This window comes from Filicampus tigris, chromosome 1, assembly GCF_054856515.1.
Source record: "Filicampus tigris isolate MCC_2025a chromosome 1, RoL_Ftig_1.0, whole genome shotgun sequence".
Taxonomy (NCBI): Eukaryota; Metazoa; Chordata; class Actinopteri; order Syngnathiformes; family Syngnathidae; genus Filicampus; species Filicampus tigris.
Genome location: NC_141217.1, coordinates 39,984,005 through 40,000,379, shown reverse-complemented (window position 1 = coordinate 40,000,379; position 16,375 = coordinate 39,984,005). Strand labels below are relative to the sequence as shown.

Here is a 16,375-nt window from a genome sequence, read left to right as displayed (position 1 = left end):
GAAGAAAAGGCTTTTGTCTTTTGTCTTATTCGCAGCTTTGTCGTTCAAATTGCATTTCCAGCCCTGCTTGCACGTTTGCAAGCAGGTCCTTTTAGTTTCGAACAAAGTAGACTAGAAGGTTTGTTATGGGTCCAGGTGTGGAGGTTTTGCTTCTCGATTGGGGGTGGGGTGCTTGCACTTTATGCTTTTTTTTTGCATCTGGATTTATAGCAGCCATTACCTTTGACAGAAGGAGCCTCTATGCTGCGTAAAGAGCTGCCTCACATACTGTAGTAGCCGCCAATTTACAACCGCGGCAAGACCGCGCGCGGCTTTTAATGCCGTCTTGACGCCCTAATAGATTCAAGCGGGCAAAATGCGCTTTTGTGAGTGGAACGGTGTACAAGCTGAGTGCTATTTCCTTGTTTATTGGTTTTGAATGGTTACTGTAAAACAGGCGACTGCCTTGTTGATTTAATTTGCAGAATTGGAAGACTTTGAATGTGATGTTTCTAATTTTTTACAAGGCCATATTGCTAAATGAACTAAATGTCCCAGCATCATACAGCATAGTTGTACTAAAATTATGACATTAATTCCTCTCTGAATGAGTATTGATTATTTTTTTCTGTATATAATTTCACTCATGTCTGAGGAAAGTTACATTATCCCTTACTGTACGTGCGGCTCCAGTTTTTCACCACTAGAGGTCCTCCTCATGCTTGTCTGCAAACTGACCAACTGTTGTGTGGGAAAAGAAAAAATATAAGTACGTGGATATATCATATACTTCTGTTTGACCACAAAATGAAAGCAAGGGTTCTTTTTCACAAATTAATTTTCAGAAATAAAAAAACGTTATTAAATTTCTTCTGTGACTATTGCAGGTTGTTTTGTGGTTGCTGTTTTAATGGAAGGGTACCAACAATTTTCTCCTTGTGTGTCAAGTATATTGTTTTGGTTGGCATCTGACTTTGTAGTTGTACCTAATTTTGTGACTGTACATTTTCAGTGACTCCTGCTGGTGTTGATCATGGCATGTGTGGTTGTTGCTTTGCTACGCAAATTAAATGCAGCCCGATTTAATTTGTTTGCTTATTTGAAATGGACATCAGAGACACATATAACAGAGGCAAGTGCTAATTCTCAACAGTTGTCCACATGAGGTATTTTAGAAGGCACGCCGATAAAATACAAAAGGGTAGATAGTTTACGAGGATGTAGAAGACAAAATACAAACTTTCGGGTCAAAATGTTAAGCGAGGCCCACAACCTACTTTAGGTAGCTGTTGCGTTTCTGGTTGAGTCAAGATAATTAGTCTGTATTTTGCATCAGTGTCCTAGTAAGTAGTTTTGTCATTTAAGCGTTGATATTTTTCATGTGAGCCTTTCTGTGCCGCCTTTTTGAGATGTCCGCTTCTTGTGAAGCAAAGAGAGCCAGCGCCGTGTATGTTCCCAGCACCAAGCAGAAAAAATTCAAGGATGACTTGAAACTGTCCGCCTGCGACTTTGAAGTCCATTTTGAAGATGGTGCGCATTGGGCAACAGATAGCTGAGGCCATCAAGAAAGAAGAATCCAATTAAAGCATGAACAAAGATTTAATTGCGAGGCGTCTTGAGTGAGAAAGAGAAAGAGATAAAAAACGCTTGAGATGACACACAAAGTCCACTTTGTATGCAACAAGTCTTTTTGGGCGCTTTGGGCTTCTGTGTCAGTATCGAGCCCGACCGACCAGGCTTTGCGTGCCCAACTCGAGCAGAGCACAAAGGCTCCACAGCAGTGAAAGATTGAAGCCGTGATGTGGTTTGACATTTTTGGTGAACTCTTCTTTGATAGAGGCAATGCGAGCGTCTTAAGTAGCAACAACTTAGTATTGAATGTCATCCTTATTTACTTTTCATCCCCTCATTTTACCTTCGCCAAAGAGGATGTTTTCATCAGAGCGGGTTTGTTTGTGTGCGCCCTCCTGTCTAATTTTTTTCAATATCAACACAGTTTTTTGTTTTTTTTTAAATTATCGGTGTGTCTACTTCCGAGAATATTTGCCCGTCTCCAATGACTTTTTTTGCCGCAGACTTCAAAAGATGAATGTTTAGACATTTCATAAATATTGGCCATCGCAAATGCAACCATTTTGAAGGAAGTGAAGGTTTTGAGCAGGTGCTGAGTGTAGATGAATGAAAACAGCAGCAATCGATGAAGGAAAGATTGTGAAAGCTTTAAAAAAAGACCCTGAAGCAACTGTTAGTGAAATTATTAGCAACCTCCAGAGGGCAGAGCGAAGGTATCGCAAAATGTTCTTTGGAGATCTCAATCACTTTTTGGCCTTGATAAAAGTTGTTCGGAAAATGTAGTTCATCCGCGGCTTGAAAATCTTTGCCAAGCTTAGCTTCCAATTCATGGATGGAGAGGCGATGGAAGAGATAATATGTCAAAGTATTCAAATTGTGGATTCAGGAACAGCAATTTAGAACACATTCAGAACGATTGACGCACAAATGTTTTCAGAAAGAGGCAGAGAGCAAAAGATGTAATTGGTTGTTTGGTTTCATACATGACCCACCAAACATTTGAAATGTCCACGATATGTCGCCTTTCGGTAAGATGCAATCAAATGGAATGGATGCAGTGAAAGCCTGGGAAAGCAGCACAATGGAAGAATAACAAGTTTGCAATCTCTTATTTCTCTTTCAATGTCAAACCCAAATGTTTTCCATCTACAACAAAGGTAAAGAAAGCGGCCTCACTGTTGACATAGTTTTAATGGCATGTACCCGTTGAATTTGGGCGAGGTTCTTTAATTGTGTCTATAATTAAAAAAAAATAAAATCAAATAAAAAGTGCGTTCCATGTAAAGTCCTATTTAACACGGTCTGGCTGCCATGGAGATGCTTCCATGTACAGTAACACGTTGATGTTTTTGTGCCTCCGCAGCGAGAAAAGCTGATCCATGAGCTAGAGGAAGAGCGACGGCTGCGCGTGGAGAGCGAGAAGCGTCTCCGCGAAGTGACGGAGGAATCCGAGCTGGGCCGGGCACAGATCGTCTCCCTGCAGCAGCAATTCTCCAGGTGAATGAGCACCAAAAGCTCAATATGGCCACTTGCCCTTGTCAGCTTCCATGACACTTGAGCTGGGAGAAAAAGGAGGAATGGAAAGCGCTCAAACAAAGCCTCCCTAACCTCTTTTTTTTTTGTTCTTTCCTTCTCCCGGTCGGTCAGTCTGGAGCTCATCATTTGCAGATAGACATTCGGCGGTCACGCAGGAGTCTTCCTTCACATTAGCTTACTTGAAATTAGCTGCTTATCTCCTCATTAGAAAAGCGCTTCACATTTTAATGATCCCAGCGTGCAGCCGTAGACTCTTTGGCACGAGAGGGATGGAATATTTCAAGAGACATTTTGATGATTGCTGCATATTTTAAATGTGCCATTGATGCAACAGTGCTCTCAATTGCTCTCTCTTCTGTCTGCGTTGCGCACTTGCACCGTAGCAATTTTTTTTTTTTTTTTTTTACTGCTCACGCTTTCTCACATGATATTTGACTTTGGCTTTTGAGTCAGAACTCGTTTTTATACACACTTGGACCAAATTGTTGGTACAGCACTGTTTATGAAAAAAAAATGAATAAGAGTCATAATAAATGAAAATCTAATGAAAAGTATCCAAATGGAATCAGATATTGCTTTTGAATTATAATTCACCAGAATTATTTAAAAAAACAAAAAAACAGGATTAAAGTAGACTTTTAATTGAAAATTTTGTTGCCCAACCTTTTAAGGCAATTCCTGCCAACAACAAAGGCTTGTAAGGTTCATTGAGACATAGTGGGTGTTTTGGCCCTTCATGAGCAAACCGATCCAGTTGTCTCCGGTTTGAAGGGTGCTTTCTCCAGACGGCACGCTTGAGCTCCTTCCACGGAGATGTTCAGGAGGATTTCGATCAAGGCTCACAGAAGGTCTTGTGGAGCTAAAATTTTTGACTATGTGCAACCGGAGTCACAGGATTGGAGAGGCTCTCGTAGGCTCCCTCTTTAACGTGCTTGCCTGTAATTGTTTTAGTAATCTCTTGAGACAACGCTCTCCTTCGCTTCCTGTGGTCCATGTTATGTGTGATACACACCGCATCACCCGACAGCACAGTGCCTACTTGCCACCCTTTAAATAGGCCGACTAACTGCTTACAAATTTGAAGACACTTGTGATCCTAATTACAGGAAATTCTTTGTTTGAACACGTTCCTATGGTCAAATCATTCTCAATCCTTTTTCGGGGTACCATCATTTTTGTCCAGGACTCTTTCACGAGTTTGTTTTTTCAAATAATTCCGTAGAACCTCAATTCAAAAGCAATGTATGGTTTTGATTGGTTAATTGTCGTTACGTTTTTATTTGCTGCTATTTTTTTCTCCCTTTTATTTATTTGTTCTTTCATTAAGAGAGGAATCCCAACAGTTTTGCCCAGCTGTGTATAGACCGCCTAAAAGCAGACTGCATTCTTCTGTCTGGCTTTCATTGTGTTGAAACGATTCATTCAGACCACCAACTTGCCAACTTGCACAGACGTGTCATGATAATTTGAAAATGTGGTGTCGCGGCTTCCGCCGTCAGTGAGACAGTGTAGCGGCGCTATGAGAAGAGTCCATCTAATGAGAGAGAAACACATAAAGCCTCTTTATCCCTGATTGGGTCCCGCGTCAGTTCCAGATGAATTTGTCACCATGACTCGGGGTCATCAGGATGGATGACTCTCATTGGGCGCCAGACTGCTGAAAGTGTCTGGTCTCAAGATTCCATTCTACCCTCCAAAAAGGTGCTAATCAACCGGAGGATGTTCAGTGCCCCGCTCACCTATTGTTGTCATTCTGTGAGGGTTCTGTTCGTTGTCGCTATGCTGGATCGCTGTCATTTCTGGGCTCAGGACACCTGGATTGGGAAGGGCTCATAAAGGTCAACTGCCAGCTCACTCGACAGCACACAAAGAAGACAAAAGGATTCTGTTGATGTAAATGAAATCTGCCCCTTAAGCGGCTTAATATGGTGGCCCGGCACTCAATGGCGCATGGTGCAGCTGAGCGACGGGGAAGAGCGGTCTGCTAACTTTGCCTAGCCAGGCTTCCGGTGTTTTCACATCAACATTTGCCCCGTTGGCATCTGCTAGCTTCGGGTAATTGGTGCACTTTTGCCCTTCCGTTAGCTGGCAAGCCTTTAGGGCTGTTCGTAGCCCGCCTCTCGCGGAGAGATTGTGCCATTTTCTTTCGACATCTCCTACATCCGCCGTCTGATGAGTTTTATTTCCTTCTGTCCGAGACGGGGCCGCTTCGAATGCTTTGATGCCCCTTCAGAAACAGGGCGTTCAGGAATTTTCGGCTCCAAATGCATCTGTTGTAATGCCCGGCAGTCGACATTTTGCTGCCCATTGACCACTTGTTCGTCGACTGGGGGATGGAAGTTGTGGATCACCCCCCCCCCCCCCCCCCCCCCCCGCCCCCCACCTTCCCCCGCCAGGTGCATGCCTGTTGTCGTAATATAAAAAAATAACTTGAGTCTCCCTTGGCGCTTGCTTGACTCTACATTTGGCTCTACTTTGGTTCCCAACTGAACTACGTGTTCACTTGTGCGCACAGCAATTCCACTTTGCTCATGTTTTCAGGTTTGAGATTAAAACAAGTCTACATTCCTCAAGTGACTGGCCGCTTAGCTCCAGTCCAGACGAAGGTGCGCACACATGCCAGCATGCAGGCCCCCTCCCCCCGGCTGGGTTCTAAGCTTGGTGTGGGTCACATGCTCAACCCCTCCTGACTTGAGTCAACCCCCCCAGAGCTTGAACGCCACTTGGTGTGGCCTGCCGTCATTAAAGTACTACGGATTAGTGGTATACTGCAGCCCGCAGCCCGCAGCCCTGCAGCCTGCTCGGCCCACCCTGAACGTGCCTTCGCCCCGCTTGGGCTGGGATATTTAAGAGCAGGGACGGACGGAAGAAAAATGCGCGTTTGGCGCGACATCATCAACTCACGATTGCATTTGGACCCGCATCCCGCAAAGGCACCGTTGAGGCCTTGAGAGCACGCAAGCGGGATGACTGGTGAGCAGGCTGAAGCGTGGGGGCTGCTTGGTGCCCGTTCACGTATACTTGCCTGAGGATGAAGGACGAGCTCAGCAGGTAATGGGTCCATCGGCTTGGGGGCCTTACCTCCCGCTTTTAGCGAGTCTTCATTGTCAGTGTTGTCTCGGATTCATAATTGGGTCTGCAAGATATTAACGGTCTGCAGGCGCCGATTTACTCAAGTAGTGCGTGTGCAAAAAACGGCGCAAATTTGATCGATCACGTCGTTAGCAGATGTGGCAAGCCGCTCCACGAACCGGGCGCAACGACTGTGTCTACAAACGGGCAAAATTACTGCACATTTTGCGCTCTGCGTGAGAAACTAGTGCACGCGCATTGTGATTTGCCAAACCTGAAACGAATTGCAGTGGATGATTTTGTGCCGTGACCGACATCGTCCGAAAGGCAGGTGCAAAGTGGTACGGCTGTGTGTAACGATGACTGTGGCTCCATTGATGACGAGAAGGCGTACTTGCAAGATGAGAGGCGACGGGTAGAACTGAGCCTTTCCGCTCATGTAAACATTTCTGTAATGCCACAAACAGAAATGATAACAAAGTATCAGTTATTTAGCAAGACAATTTCTGAATGATCTAAATGATCAGTACCCTGGGGTGGTAAATTAAAAAACTGATTGGAGCTATAGATTTCTTTTCTCTAACTCAGTAATATCTTTGTTTGTCCCTTCCGTTAATACTCAAGACGCAGGCGCTTCAAACTTGGTTTTGCACTTCTGTGCTCTTTCAGCATTTCTGAGGTGAAACCATCAAGTCACTTTTAAATACAACCATCTCCATCACTTTTCCACCTGATCCCGCTATTTTGGATCTCAGCAAATCAGGCCATTCGCGTCACTTAATTGTACTGCGCAGCATTAAGAGTCACAATGATTTATCACATTACGCCATTTCCGATTTGCTTGGCGCTCGCTTCGCAGAGGATTCTTTTTGGGCACATTATTCGGCGCATTAGGACACGTGCATGCATGAGTGATGCAAACGGGCAGGAGTGGCTTTTCGAGTCTGGACTTGTTGTTGGGGCGGTCGTGCTCAAGTTGAGATGCCTCAAACCGCCAGGGTTGTATTTGCTTATGTTATTGTTTCGTTAGCTCTGGGGCAGCGGGGAGCGGCGCGCGCACAGAGTAAGCGGAGTGACGTCTCGCTGTTTGCTGATCGATACGCTCTTTTCCAATCACTCAAGTCACCAGCCGCGTCTGGTCCGACCGAGTCTTGGAATTTGGCACACTGGAGAAGGCCCCCCCGCTGTGCTTGGGAAGCTGTGGTATGAATTGAGCCCCTGCTCCGAACCGCACATCTGGGGTCATTACAAAGAGGTCGCTGGGGTCTTTTGAAGTCACTTTCCTGCTCCTTCCAAATGATGATGAGGCTTGTTAAATAGATAATAGGTGTCTGCACTACTTTGGACGCAGCTCACATTTGGAGGATTTACTGGCCCCACTTTTCGGCTTCCACACTTGAACAGGGAATTAAGTTCAATTCCATTCACTTTTAGTCATTTAACTGTTGCTAAATTACTAGCTTTGGCACCAACCACATATTTAACATCTCTCTCCAGGCTGTGTGCTTAAGCTCGACATGCTGCTTCCTTGTGGCAGCTGATTGTAAACAAGAGATGGGAAAAGTACTGACTTTCCTGTACTTGAGTAAAAGTCAAATTACTTGTACAAAAAAATGACTTTGGTAAAAAGTAAAAAAAATTCAAATGTGAAAAAGTACAAAGTATTTTTACCGGATGTTTCCTCCTCATGTCATATTTGAAGGCTTACGCGTTCGCCTTCAACAAATGCCTGTGCGATAAACACGGAAGTGGACAAACATGCTTCTGGTCATCGCAAGAATACGTTGAAAATTAAGAATTATACGTTTGAGGCCAGCGTTTTTGTGTGACTCATTTTTGTGCTTGACTTGGCCGAGTTAGCCAATTTTTTTTGTGTTTTTTTTTTTTTTTTCCAGCCAGCCCTAAAACGCACGCACACGCGCGCTACCCTGCTGACTTCCGCCACAGATTAAACATGCTCGTGGTTGTGATGTTTATAGGCATGCTGAAAGAGGTCAGATTACAAGCCTTTGCGGATGTAGGGCATATCCTCACATGAAAATGGCCCGCCCGTTCTCTCCGGCTCGCGGAACCTTTCCTCCGAGTTTGTCGCCTGCAGCCAAACAAGCTTGTAATTCAAACCGACCTCATGATTGCAGTATAGATTTGGTTGTCCGGCAGCCGTTCTGGTTTAAATAAGCACAACCGCCGCGTCACTTCTGCACTTTGGCCGTTAAATCATTTATTTACCTACTCTATATGTACCAAATGAAGTCCGCAAATCAATCAAATGATCAATTAGTGGTATTGGAGTACACCTCTTAGCTCCCCCAGAAGCTTGTTTCTTCATTGAAACAAGACATAATGGACAAATCAATTGTCACAAATTTGTGGGGACAGTTTGTGGAAGGCCATTTTGTCTTCGATCGTGACTGCCCAAAAGCACCATAAACGATGTTTAGTTGATTTGACCTCAGCTGATCAAAGAATGAACTACAATAAAGATTCGGAGTCATCATCACTGACCTCGGACTTCACAAATGTTCTTCAGGAGCAATAGAAGAATTCCCACAGACTCACTCCAAACTCTTGTTGATATTCTTCCCGTGAGTGGATCCTGTTCCATATTTTCGTACATTTTCCCTTCTTGAGAGTGTACTGGCCAGGTGTCCATATTGTGTATCTACTGGGCTTCCACCTCCTTTGTCGTGAGCAATGCTCTCTACCTGCAATTGTTGTCACTTGGTCTTGGGGTAGATTTATTGCACGCATGCACATGGAAGCAGCACCAAAGTCCATCCTGTCATCGTGACTCGGGTTTCACACCGGGAGGCCTTCCTCCTCACTATCTCACACACGCCTGCAATCTATTTGGTAAATGCCTTCAGAGGCTCCGGCCGATGTCTTCCTCAGTGTTGGCTGATTCGTTTGGCCAGAGGTGAGCATGTGGGGCGCTTTAAATTCTTCCAAATGTGTCCGGGATGCCAGAGCAAGAGCCTTCATGTGGCCCGCTCTGTCCCTTTGTCCGGAAGCTTGCCATACAGACCTGGCGTCATGCATTTCCTTCAATTTTAGCGTCATTTGTTGAAAGGAAGTGAACGACAGGTGGTCAAATGTCGAGACTTGGTGGCGATTAAGCTTTTGTAACATCCATGCGTGATTGTAAAAAGTGCATTCAAACACTTTTTTTATGAGGTTTGGGGTGCCAACATTTGGGTCATATCTCAGAAAGGGTCTCCTTGCATCTTTTCTCCGCAACAGCTCTGAGAGGATCAGAGTAGCTTAGCGTCAGGCTAAGCCAGGCAATCATCTGTTTGCTTCACACGAGGAACGCAAAGAAGAATGGAATATTCTTGAGCCAAAGCGCCCAATTCTGCATGGGTTTTCTGCGGCCACGTAAGGCGATTGTCGCACGCAAAGCGCAAGGCAACCCCCGATGCCCTCAATTCTGACGCACAACCAGATGATTGTTCTTCCTATCGCTTCTGCAGCTTTGGGCTTTTACAATTGTTCTTTGTCAAGTCTGATTAGCGGCCCTGGTCAATTTGAGTGTCTGACAGCGGCGATAAAGTGAAAGTGTGACCTGTTGAGCTGGACAAAGAAAAGCTCCGATCTACTCTCGATTCTTATAGAATCTTGAGCCCCCATTTTTCAGTGGACAATTGTGTTCGGAGCTTATAAAAAGGAGAAGATAATAAACATGTTCCCAAAGATGCAGATGAGCACGTTTCCCCCAAAATATGCTGGCAGCCCAAATGCAGAATCACGGCTTTGTGTGAACGCAACAGGAGAATCCATTACTAAAAGTAAACAAACCAACAGTATGTCTAAGCATAGGTGGGCATTTAACTAAATGTTGCCGGTCCGTCATTTGTTAGTCTGTCTTTTTTCGTGACAAACTGATTTGGAATCGTCAGTCCGTCTGTGAGTCAAAAAGTGGGAAGTCAACGCAAACATTTTTTATTTTCAAGAATATGTTCTATGCAAAATCACTAGTTGAAACAGGACATTCTGATAAATATTGCGTTTGTGGAATAAGTGTTAATCCACTAGTTTTTAGCCATCTCTGGGGGCGGCCATTTTGTCTTCTGTCGACTGAAAATGACATCACAACTGCTCACAACGACCAATCACGGCTCAGATTCAGAAAACAGGTCAGCCGTGATTGGTCGTTGTGAGCGGCTGTAATGTCATTTTCAGTCGACAGAAGACAAAATGGCCGCCCCCGGAGGTGACTAAAAACGAGTGCATTTTGCTTAACTTATATTCCACAAACGCAAAATGAATCAGAATGCCGTGTTTCAACTACTGGGCCTGCTGGGAACATATTCTTGAAAAAAATGTTTGGGTTGACTTCCGCTTTAAGTCCGTCAGTTAGTCCAGCAGAAGTCCGTCAGTCTTCCAGTGACGGACTAACGGTTCGTCAGTGACGGACTGACGGACACGGTTAGGGACGATTACACTGACGGATGAAAACCCACTTCCGTCGTTCGTCAGTTGGTTTATTTTAAAAGGTGCCCGTCAATCGTCAAAACAGGCGTCCGTCAGTGACGAACTGACGGACCGTTCCGTCAGCCTGACGGAAATCCCGCCTATAAACAAAGTGGAGCATTTGGTGAAACGCAGGCAACATACTATGACGGCATGTTGAGCGTCCCGGCATGTCCGTGTGCAAGGAAAGTGTTGACTTTAGTGAGTCCAAAGCCTCTTATTTCCCATGAAAGAGCCATAACCCCCCCCCAAACACACACACACACACACACACAAATGAGAGAACGTAAGCCACGTCCACAGTTGATCCAAGCAGGACTCTCCTTGTTCCCAATAAGATCCAAGACTAACAGTCGTTTTGCATCCCAGCGGGTGAGGACTTATGAACATGGCCCATATGGAAGCATCTCGGCCACATCAGTGGACAAGGCCACTGTGGGATAATGACACGGCGTGGACGTAACTAGTAGAGGATCTGTTTCAGGCTGGCTCAGAATCGCCGACTGACCACGCTGCATGTGGCTTTAGCCTTCAGCACTCACGTTGACTTGATGACAGTCTTGCCTTTTTTAGCCTCAAAAGAACCATTTTGGAGTGCGGCGCAGGCGGCCTCTACACGCGGAGCTCAGCCATGTCTGGGCCATGTCGAGGATGACAGTGTTCAAAATGGGGTACATCTAGGGTAAGAATTGAAATTCGTTTCTCACACGGATCAGAAGCAGTTTAACTTAATGCCTAGGAGAGCGCAGGTGTGCTTTGAGTCGTTGCCAGTGAATAAAACGGACGTGAATACAAAATAGATCACAATACGAAGCAATGTATGAGTGGATACACAATATGGTAGCCTACACAAAATAATACACGTTAATAACTATTTGTTATGAAAAAAGAAAGAAAGAAAGCAAGCAAGAGCCGGTTAAAAATAATTGTCCAAGGTGTGTACACCTTTCTCATTTTGCACGACCTTCAAGGTAAGTATGACCAAAAAGAAAAAAAAAATCTATTAAAAAGATGGGAAAGGAATCTGGATCATTTTGTTTTATTGTGTAATATGCCCAATAAAAGTACAAGGTTACTTACACAACATGAGAACTTTTTCTTACTTTCAATTGTTGTTATAACATCTCGTAGTCCAATTGTGATACTTTGTCCAACACATGGAAATAAAAAATTCTTTGGCTGAATGTTTCTGATCTCGTTTTCCCAAAAAGTGCCTTTCGGCATCTTTTAAGTTAGTTAAATTGAAAATTGCGTGGTTACAAGAGTAAACTTTTTTAGTTGTTTTTAGTTGTTGTTTTTTTTAAACAAACCAAACTCATGAAATGCAGAATTACAAGTCACCTCTGTCACCATGTTTTTATCATCTTATCGTGAATTTGAGCATTTTTCAATAGGCTGGTCTCTATTAAAAGTAACCGCAGCGTGCAAGAGGATCTCCTTACATCAGCTCATTTTCATTTTTTGCTTAACTCTTTTAACTAGATTTGCTTGTTCTGTGAGCAACATGAATGAGTACAACTCAACGGAAAATACGTCTTCTGAAATTCCTTTTAGTATACACCTGTATTTTCCATGGCATGACGTAATCCAAAATACTCATACCATAAATGTGGGCTATTGATTTTGCAATCAATTGAGATTTGACAACGCGCACATCCAGGAAAATTCATTTTCCGACAAATTCATTGCATATGTTGCAACGTTGTTAAATGAGTATGCACCAATGAAAGTGAAAGGATAGTTTGTGACACGTGTGCCCTGATCACTTGGCTCCTCAGCTCATGGAATTGGCAAATTGTGTGACCGCGTCTGAGTGTGACCGCGTGAGGAAGAGAGAGAGAATGAAAACTTGACAAACCTCTAGGCTATAAATTGATTGCCCCCCCTAATTGCATTTCCTAGACTGTTGGCATTTTTGAAATTCAGCTCAAGCTCCGTTGGGTCAAGCGAGTCATAACTTACATTTGCTTCCCTCTGCGCCCCCTTTGACCTTTTCCATCTGAACACTCTTCAGGTGTTTTCTTCTTGCCATGTTGCAGATATTTGGTGGTCATCGTGATCAGTTGAGAAAGGAAAATACAGCTTGTAAATCTCTTCTTGCATCTCTGAAATTGTATATACTGAATATACATTTTTTTCAAATTATGATCAATCGTTACTTTTATTACTACTACGACATATTTTTGTGAGATCATTTGATCCCCCCCGCCCCCCCCCAAGGTCAACTGCCTCCCTTCCCATCCCATATTGCACCAGTAGTAGCAATGCTCGAAGAAAAGTGCATCGAGCCAGCCCCCATGATGCCTTTGATTCTCTCGTCTGCCCAACCTCATTTTTTAAAAGTTGTTTTTTTTAATGCATAGCATGGATCATCAATGAGAATTTAGAAAGCTGTCGTCATACTCGCTAATGAATTGCCATGTCCGCATGCGGGCTCAACAATTTGAATTGGAAATGATGCCATCTGTTCTGGATTACAGACACGGTCTGAATTGCAAGCGAGGGATTTCAGATTCAAAGTGCATTTTGTTTCTCCCAAAGTGCGCTTGGATTTATGATGCGATCAGCGCAAGCATCTCCACGTCTCCTGGGACAATGGCCAGCAAGCCGCCAGAGTCACGTCACGTCATCCTCATCCTCATCCTCATCCTCATCCTCATCCTCCTCCTCCTCATCCTCCTCATCCCCACTGCGCCGATGTAGGCCGGTTGAAAGTGCTCACCGGAGCAGTCGGCCCCGCCGGCAGTTTGCGCGTTCGCTCGCCGCCTGATTACGAGCGGCTTTGCAGCGCTCGCCTGGACAGATGGCGAGGCAAACCTTCTCTGCATGTGCTCATCACAAGTAGCAGGGGCGGATCAGCAACAGTTTGAATCTGACAGCGTGTGTAAAGTCTTCTTCTTGGCAACTGTCTCAGATGCAATCCATCCTCATGCGTGTCAGACACAGTTTTCCATTTCATTTTTCGCAAAAATACTGATTTACTACAAAACGTGTCATTGTTGTGCAGTGACACACCGGCATCATAGCTGCCATTCATAATAACGTAATACTCATGTCAAATTTTATGGTCAAATATGTGCCTTGGCGCAATAAGAGTCGGAAAGACCAACTCACATGACTGATGTCAACTAGAACCACTTATGTCGCTTTCTAGAAGCAGATTGCACGGAAGGCCAAAGATCGGCTTGAAGCTCAAGGGAGATCCGATGCAAATATCGAGGGCCATTTGGACTCTCGTCTTGGACGCCTGCTCTGCATGCAGCCTGCATGTTTGGCGGCTGATTGTTTTGAGGAGACCGCGCCCTCAAGGTCAAAGTCACTCGGTCGGCGGTTGCTGCTGTGATTGCACTTTTATTCACGCGTTCGACTGCTCGTTTGCGAGCACGCGTTGCGCTGCGAAGCCAAATATGGGAGTCCGTCTTAATTCAAGAAAAACGGACACAAAGATACTGCGAAAATGCTGGACGGGCATACTGTGGGATGGGATTGCTTGAGATCAGCCCCTGATGTCATGTCTTGTGTGTGCAGGATGGAAGAGACGGTGCGGTCGCTGCTGCGCAATCAAGGGCTCGTGGAGCAGACGACGGCAGACGGGGCCGACATCACAATGGCCTACAAAGTAAATGACGTCTTCATACAATGAAGACGACGAGCTTCATTCGTGGCTAATGGTTGCCATGCAAGTCAAAGGCTGTATCTGAATGTGATGGCAAAACCTCACGAGAGGTGTATTTTTCAGTTTAGAGAGGTAAAAAAAAAAGAAAAAGAGGAACACAATCATGGCTGACCTTGTGATGTCGCAGAAATAGCTGCTGGGAGGGAACAGGGAAATAGAAGAAATGCCTAACTTTCACACGGTCACCTTTTGAGTCACTCTTGACAATTTTTTACACCTCTCGTTTGTGTGCCATTATGCTCTCCACCAAAATGAGCATGTTGCCGACCAGATTAAAAAAAACACACACACACACACACACACATTACTTTTGCATCCAGATGCACTGTGTTCACTTGCAAAAACAACAAACTTCATTGGACCAACTGAATGAATTATTCCGAGATTTAAATGCTCACACGTGATTGTAAGAAAAGCTCATCCCATCATCCCGATGGCTGCGTGCTTTCGATGTTATGCATTGCCAGTGAGTGACGAGGTCAAATTTAAAAGAGACATAGCAGAAGAATGTAGCTAAATGTCATTGCTAATGTGCTCTAGTGAGGATTAGCAGCTAGTTTGACTGATAGTTTAGTAGTTGGCCTTAAGTGAAAAAGCTTTGTTGTTTATTCTCCCAAAAAAGATTGGAGATGGAGATGATTTGGGGCGACAGATGAAATGTAATTCAAATTGAGGATGACAAGTGCAATCTGATGCCTTCATTTAGTTTAGTTCTTTTTTTTTTTCTCTCTTTTTTTTTACTTTGCTCTGGTGATTGGCCGCCTGTGGACTTTGTGGACGAGAACAAACATGGAGAGCTATTAGGCGATTCCCAGTTGCTGAATAACGTAGTGTCTTTCTGTGCATTCAGCAGACAAACTCAATAACTTGAAAGGGCAGCATGAGGGACAATGCTCCCGCCCGTCTCTCTGTGGACGCTATTATGGGGTCTTTTAACGACGCCTGATGAGCAGCCTCTGCAAACGAGCACGAGGAGCCCACCACAATAAAGCGACGCCTCCAGCGCAATTTTAAGAAGTAGCGCTATATGACTGAAAATCTCATACGCTTTGAAGAGTCAAGTTGGAGACAAAAGTGTATTGGTTTTCTGATTTTATACATGCACACGGGTTTTCTAATATCCTTCAGCCTTCTGACGCAATGGACAAACACCTTGTACCTTAACCTCTCTAACCTCTGAACTCTGGTGTCATAGTTGCTGGAAATGGGCCTCGACACACCTATGTAGGTATTGCATCCAAAAACAGACATTTGCCGTTAGAATTGTCATTTACCACGTTAATAATGTATGGAGTGTATTGTACTGATTAGTTTAAAGTTATCTTCATTAAAAAAAGAAAACAGCTTTTCTTTCAAAAATAAGGACATTTCTTGGTGACCCCAAACGTTTGAACCGTAATATATATATATATATATATATATATATATATATAATATATACACACACGCACACACACACACACACACACACATCTCATCTCAAATCCCTCAATGCCACTAAACGATCATGAAATCATTATCTCCATATCTCCTTCTCCGGGATCCAATTGCCATTTCATGAATTTCAATCAATATTCTATGTGACACCAGACGCTAACACGAATGGTCCAATTGCGACAAGCTGCATCAGCTATGTAAATTCACAAACAGACACGGCAATGTCCCGGCTCGTGAGTTCTGTCCACTGGCCAATAGAACTGCACCGATTGTAATTGAAGAATGCTTGTGTGTGATTCTTCTTTAGATTTTTTTGGTTTTGTTTTTTTTTTGGAGCAGGCAGATTGCCCATCTTGTTTTCTTTGTTCGGTTCTGCGCCAGCCAGGAAGTGTCTAATTAGAGGCTTATTATTACCAATGGTAATTATGGCATGCCGGGAAGACGTCCATCTCCTCCAAAGATATCTGGCAGAGAGATGCGGGAGGGCCAAGCGGGAGCGAGCGTGAAGGTCGCTGCTACAATTTGGAAAACAAGAGAAACATGATTAGGGATTATGGGATGTTTAGTTGAAGCCGCTTCCCCGTCGGCCCATCTGCCCATTTGATCCGCTCCCCTCGTTCTCTCTGCTTTCAT

The 16,375-nt window shown here is 44.3% G+C and overlaps 1 protein-coding gene across 5 annotated transcripts in view; it reads left to right on the top strand.

Annotated features, from left to right (window-relative positions):
• The window catches only part of LOC147154078 (nck-associated protein 5-like), an 87,141-nt gene that overhangs the window by 45,807 nt on the left and 24,959 nt on the right, over window positions 1-16,375 (top strand). For all 5 annotated transcript variants that reach the window (XM_086040747.1, XM_086040756.1, XM_086040764.1 and 2 more), the window contains 2 exons: window positions 2,915-3,048; window positions 14,158-14,248. In XM_086040747.1, coding sequence (XP_085896873.1) covers window positions 2,915-3,048; window positions 14,158-14,248 — 225 coding nt within the window. The remainder of the gene's footprint in view (window positions 1-2,914; window positions 3,049-14,157; window positions 14,249-16,375) is intronic.